The sequence below is a fragment of the Sander vitreus genome, chromosome 12 (assembly GCF_031162955.1).
Source record: "Sander vitreus isolate 19-12246 chromosome 12, sanVit1, whole genome shotgun sequence".
NCBI lineage: Eukaryota > Metazoa > Chordata > Actinopteri > Perciformes > Percidae > Sander > Sander vitreus.
Window position 1 is genome coordinate 25,867,005 of NC_135866.1, and position 6,799 is coordinate 25,873,803.

Below are 6,799 nucleotides of genomic sequence, written 5' to 3' on the forward strand. Positions count from 1 at the left end.
TATTTCAACATCTTTTTTTCCCCCCGTTTTTGTATGGAAGGTGCTCTTTGGTAGGAACAAACAGAACTCCACTGTAGCCCTCCTTAAACAGATCAATTTTTTATGTGCAAATGTAATTATGTGGGCCATGTAAACAGTAGCATCTGTCTATAAGCTGCATAAAGAGTTGTGGCTCTCATTCAAATAGGAAAGCACCTTGCAGCAGTATGGCCTCTTTAGCCTGTTCATTACAGTAGTTTACACAATCTCATTATTGGAGGCCATTTTGAGCCAACTAATTGGGTGAAGCGAATATGTATAACACTTTGGACCATATGGAACAGAATAATAAATAATAAAAATGAAGTCGGTTTCTTGGAAGAGGACAGCCTGGTGAATGATAAGCTTGTTTTAGTAATATAGTATAATGTTTTTGTTGAGTGTCAAACACATTCACACAACTCTCTTTTTGGAGATGGATCTTTCTTTGCTTTACAATTAGTAAACATTTTTAATGATGAATAAAGGGAAAGGGGCTGTGAATTTCTGGAAGGTCACAAAACTACAGCTGAAGTCAGTTCCTCTGTCCAACAGAAGCGTCGTTCTAGCCGTCAGGTGAAGAGGAAGAGGTACACTGAGGACCTGGAGTTTCGGATCTCGGAGGTGGATGACAGTGGCGACGACTCAACAACACCCAAGTCTCCATCGTCATCACACCAACAGGTACAGCTTGGGTTGGTTTTGGTAAGAGTATATGGCCATAGTCTGACCGTAAAAATCTTAAGACATGGTAAAGTTGAATGACATGATTATGTAAACAGAAAAAAGCTATGCACATTATCGAGTACGATCAAGTACCCAAAGCAGGCATCAATTGTCTGGTCAGATTTAATCTAGTCGAAGCAATCTTTGATCAGACAGTCCCTGATTTAGATAAAAACAAATTGCTAGTTTAAGTTAGTATTTTTATTTAGGCAGAAATCTTGTATGAAAATGCAAAACTATATAAACTATTTTTTAATCAGGAAATGTAGTTGCATGTACAAGAATGGTAGATAATCAAGGATGGCCATGTTTCTTCAGTTTTAGCCGAAGAAGTGAGTGTCAGTTGTTGTGCTTAATGTATTATAAAGGCAGTGTGTTTCACACTTTTGGGAGGGATTCTTTATCAGCAGCTGTATCAGGCTGGTGATATTAAAACATGCGACAGGCTGGATGAAGCGCCAGTACGTTTGAGTATTTCTGTGTGTTTCCAGGATGTGGCTGAGGCTGAGGGGCCCATTGTGGAGAAGATCATGGCCAAACGCACCACCAAGAAACCGGTGAGATACACAGGGACACACAAACACACCACGGACACTAATACAATACACAGAGACATGGACACACTGGCCCGAGTCATAGTTTACGTCATCTGATTAGCCGCCGCTCCACAGCTGGCCTAAACAGATTACACACACAGAGCTCAGACAGCGTGTATTCACTTGGTAAGCGGAGACGTGTGTGTGTGTGTGTGTGTGTGGCTTTGTTTTAGACGGATCTTCTAAAGAAAGCTCATTCCTGAGCCAGCGCACGCACATATAGTCACCAGCCAACTTCCCTTTGCTAGCCAGCTGCCCCCGTCCTCCCCCATACGCACACACAATCACTCGCAGCTCCATTCAGAGTTGACCTCGGGCTTGGCACACAGCCAAAACCACAATGCTAGCTAAACCAGACGCCAAGCTAGCGTTTCCTCAGGCTGTGTGTGTGTGTGTGATTGATGATTCATGGCATTACAGTAGTAGTAGCATGGCGGAGGGGTGTGTGTGTGTGTGTGTTACAGTAATAATGGTGAATGGAAGTGGACAGCTGCGCTTGGAAGAGCTACTGTTTTGGTATTTCCCTTTCACACACATAGTACTTCATGTATGAAAAACATAGACCTGCTTCATCTTTTAGTGTTAACACTTTTGTGTTTGTCAGGCACATATTTTGAAATGTATTTTTCTAGTTAAATTTTATTTATAAAGCACATTTAAAAACAACCGTAGTTGACCAAAGTGCTTAACAAGCTCAAAAACAAAATGAATAGAATACACAAACAAATATGAAATTAACAGTAGAAAAGGTCAAGGTGTCAAAACTTAACTTGAATTGAAAGCCAACAAATAAAAGTGGGTCTTAAGGACTTGAAAGTTTCAGCGGTCCGAGCAGTTCGTAGCAGTTTCTAGATTTTAAGTTGAGATTGTTCGTATTTCTTCAGCAAAATGGCTGAGAAGATATGTATGACAGAATACTTTCCCTCACTGTGAAAATGTCAAGCAGAGTGAGATTGACATGTCAATGTGAAACCTGTTATATAATAATGACAAGCCACTTCTACTCTTTCGCCATGCAGTTGCTACATTTATTTATTAACCTTTTTTTTTCTTTCTTTTCAGCTGGATTCGGGGGAGGAAGTGGAGGTGGAGGAGTTCTATGTCAAATTCAAGGGCTTGTGAGTAACGAGCTATTTTTCCCCTATCTACCTCTTTTGTCTTTCACAGCAAGGCTTCCTCTTTTTTATATTTTCAACACACATAAGCCATTCTAACATATGAACTCAGGAGATTGTTTGCGTCCAAAGCGTCACATACTGGAAATATTGATTTAGAGGAGCGGTGGCGCTGGGTAGATCATGCACCAGACAGCATATGAAGCCGATTACACTGCGTCATGGAGCCGCTCATAATTTGGTCATAAACAACCGAGTCGCTGGCTGTTCCTTGAATTTGTCAGCTGAGTTTGGTGTAAATCAGCTTTTTCCTTCATCCTCGGATGCTTGTTTTCTTCCGGTTTTGTGCGAGCGGCATAAAAAATGTCATCAATACGCCCACTCGCTCGCTGGAAATTATCGTTTATCTGTGTTTTAAGCCCCTAACGTCTTTAGGCATTAGGATTAGGCAATGGTTATGGTTAGGTGCCTTGAACTCAACGGTCGCAGCGCTGCCTGGAAGGAGAAGTTGGGGGCTAAAAACACCATCAAGCTAAATTCTTACACTTCGGTTCTATCGGAAATTACACTGATTTGTTTTTGGTTTTTATTAGGGCGGAGTAAAGAGCTCTTGATGTTTGAGCCGACTGATTCAGACATTTGTGTTCTCACATACAGCTCCCCCGGGTAATGTCTAGATAATTTCAGGTTTGCAGTGCATGTGTGAAAGGGGCTGTACACACCAGGTTGTCCAAGGTACCGTAAGTGTGAAAAGCTCAGTATAGACCCCAGTAAAGCATGATCACCAGTGCTGAGTCTCAAATTTGCAACAAGCACTCGTGCACTCTCTGGCTTTGAGAGACACTTAGTGTCTTTGTGTCTCTTGTGTCTCAGTTCGTACCTCCACTGTCGCTGGGCAGACTTAGAGGAGCTGGAGAAGGACAAGAGAATACACCAAAAGATCAAGAGGTATAGGGCCAAGCAACAACTCAACAGCTTCATAACCGAGGTAAGACCTGCGCTCCACACTGCAATTATCTGGATTTTTTTCTTATTTGTTTCCAGTCCTTCGTCTTTACTATCTTACTAAAATCAAATCATAATAGCTTTATACAGACAATAAGTGTCACTTGTACAATAATGTACAGTGACTGATCAGACCCCCAGAAATCACTACACTAGGTAGTTTAACATATTAAACCTTTTGAATGAGGAACAGGAAAAAGTAGACAACTTGACAAAAATGCTAAAAACACAAAGGTTCTTACACTGAACAAGAGAAAATCTGGCCTCGCCCCAAAAACATGCTTTAAGCCAACCTGTTATTAAACCGTCTCCCTGCTTCTAACCGTAAAACTCCACTTGCTTTCTCTCCAGATGGACGATGAGCCTTTTAACCCAGACTATGTGGAGGTGGACCGTGTCCTGGACGTTTCAGAGAGCACAGATGAAAACGGAGAGGTGCTTTGATCTCTTCCTGTCATCTTTCATGGGTTTGAGCCTCTCTTCTCTCCCTCCCTCTCCACACACACTCACTAAACCTCCCTCCTCTTTCTGCGTGTGTTTTTGTGCAGACGGTGACCTTATATTTGGTGAAATGGTGCAGTCTGGCTTACGAAGATTCCACCTGGGAGCTGAAGGCCGACATCGACCAGTCCAAGATAGAGGATTATGAACACATCGCAGCACGCACACCCAACACTAAGAGAGTGGCAAGTAGCTCTGTGTGTGTTTGTGTGTCCATGAATGCTCGTTGGATGCTATATGGGTCCCAGCCAGGGATGCACCGAATACAGGCTTCAGATTCTGCAGAATATTGGGCTTTTTGCCGGGGAATATTTTTCCACCGAACCCTACGCTTGCACTACGCACGCTACGCTGGTCAATGTAATGATGCCACTGTTGATTACGGGAAGGTGTTGACGTAGGTGGACCGTTCAACGCAGTAGGCTGTGAGAAAGTGAAAATGGAACTCGAGAGCATAAAAAGTGTTGTTTGGCAGTACATTCAGTCAAAAGAAGGCGATTCATGTCGAGCTGCATGTTCAATTTGCAATGCCGATTTGTCTCTTGGTGGCAAGGACCCTAAACAACACACATCACCACTGTTAAAACATTTGCGTATGAAACATCCGAAAGAATACAAGTTGTGCATGAAGGAATCTACAGACAGCAGCCAAAATGCAGCAATTTCAGGTACGGCAAAGAAAGGACAGTCACAGGTCCCTAGGATTCGGTCTCAGATTCGGCAGAATCTTAACCAGTGGATTCAGTGCATCCCTAGTCCCAGCCTCCTCCCATGAGGCGTGTGTTTGTGTGTGTTGGCCTTCTGCCTGCTGCCTGTTCCTTCCTCCTCTAGATTTACAGCTCCCTTAACTGCTCTCCACAGGGCCACGTTCTTGTGGTCTTACACACTTACACACACACACACACACACGCACGTACACGTCCTGCTCTTGTGGCCAGGCCAAACCACTAACAGTGTGTTTAATGCTGAACAGAAGCAGCTGACTGGCTGTGGTCTTTCCCTCATCCCTCCTTTCTCTCCCTGTGTCCATCTATTAAACTACTGCCTACTGTTTGTTCTTAAGGACCTAGTGCTCTTCTGTATGATGTATTCAAAGCTTCATAAGATTGCTAGTGTTTAAATTGGCAACACTAGTGCCACCCCTCCATACTGAAGCCTTGCATATTGTGCACATCAGCGTTTTACTGGTGGACTTCAAGTGTAAAATATTACCAGATTAAGCATTTTAGGCTATATCGGAAGCATTTTTCTCCTCAGATACCGATTGGAACAAGTCTACCTGAAAGGACCCTGTTTACTGTGAAATGCAGTCAACAGTGTCTTGTAATAGAAACATGCCCCATTCATCAATCGTATTTATCAATTAGTTTAGTTTTTCATTAATCGACTATTTCAACCCTACGTGGGGCAGTAAAACCCACTTTAAACCCATCTACAGTATTTCAAAAAGCCACATCCTTACACCAATGATTTGATATGCCTCAATGACGTTTAATAAATAATTGTGCTTCTAGGATCGGCCTCCTGCAGCCGACTGGAAAAAGCTGGAGGGCTCCAGGGAATACAGGAACAGCAACGCACTCAGGGAATACCAGCTAGAAGGCCTCAACTGGCTGACCTTCAACTGGTTCAACTCGTAAGTCACCATTCACTTTATTTAGTTAGAATCACTCCCTAATTGCTACTGCCAGCCTCTACATGTGATAGCATCCTATTTAATAGTCTTAAGTGGCCATCTTGCATAGTGTGGATCAAGTTTTCCCACTGGTGCCATCCATGCATGAAATGTGTGCTCTGATAGTATCACTAGAGTCTGCAGACGAACATCTTCATTCAGTAAGCACGACTGGAAGATTGTAGTTGAACTTAAGTCTGAGGACATGTACATATTATTCTTTGTGCTTCATGTGCCCCAAATCTTACGGTTTGAGGGTGTATACTAGTTATGGACTTTCTGGAATTTCATGAAGTATATCAGAGGTGTATTTCAGGTCTGGGAAGAACTGAAGGAATTCAATCAAGTCTCTGAGTATGCGATCATTTTCCAACATGTCTTGCATGTTTTTTGCGTTAGATTGCTGGAGTGGAAAACAGACTGCCTCACCCCTTTTGGAAAAGCAGCATTAATAAACCAAAGGGGAAAGATCGTTTAGGTCATGGGCGCACATTGACTACTCATGTAAAAGTCATGGAATTTTACATCAGGGCCGCAGTGAGAGTAGTCTGTGGTAACTGGCATGCATTGCGTTCTTTTCCAGTTTAGTGACACAGAAATACAAATATATAAAATACAGATCCTACATGCAGTCCTCCTGTTTTTAGCCTCTCGTTCACTCTGTCCACATCATTTATCCACCACAGACGTAACTGTATCTTGGCTGATGAGATGGGTCTAGGAAAGACCATCCAGTCCATTACATTCCTCTATGAGGTTTACCTGAAGGGTGTTGAGGGGCCATTCCTGGTCATCGCCCCACTCTCCACCATTCCCAACTGGGAGAGAGAGTTCAGGACCTGGACCGAGCTCAACGCCGTGGTCTACCACGGAAGCCAGGCCAGCCGCAAGACCATCCAGGCCTACGAGATGTACTACAGAGACGCACAGGTAAACAGGATGAGACAGGGCTTTACATTTTTGTTTACCAGGAAGAGAAGAGGAATTTTGTTTTAAAAATACTCAAATATTTATTTTGACACTGTGTCTTTGAGGTTAACCACCATCCAGTTTCAGATGCAAAAGGGGACATCTGTGCTGACAAAATTATTGAAAAGTGTAGTTGGTTTGTTTGCTCTGTAACTGTATAAATCATAAAATATTCAGTTTTGAATGACAAAAGA

General features: G+C 42.8%; 1 protein-coding gene across 1 annotated transcript in view; it reads left to right on the top strand.

The window, feature by feature from the left end:
• chd7 (chromodomain helicase DNA binding protein 7) overlaps positions 1 to 6,799 on the top strand; it is an 81,936-nt gene that overhangs the window by 43,580 nt on the left and 31,557 nt on the right. Inside the window, exons 6-13 of the mRNA XM_078264856.1 lie at positions 574 to 702; positions 1,236 to 1,301; positions 2,403 to 2,458; positions 3,329 to 3,443; positions 3,812 to 3,895; positions 4,009 to 4,146; positions 5,476 to 5,597; positions 6,323 to 6,566. Coding sequence (XP_078120982.1) covers positions 574 to 702; positions 1,236 to 1,301; positions 2,403 to 2,458; positions 3,329 to 3,443; positions 3,812 to 3,895; positions 4,009 to 4,146; positions 5,476 to 5,597; positions 6,323 to 6,566 — 954 coding nt within the window. The remainder of the gene's footprint in view (positions 1 to 573; positions 703 to 1,235; positions 1,302 to 2,402; positions 2,459 to 3,328; positions 3,444 to 3,811; positions 3,896 to 4,008; positions 4,147 to 5,475; positions 5,598 to 6,322; positions 6,567 to 6,799) is intronic.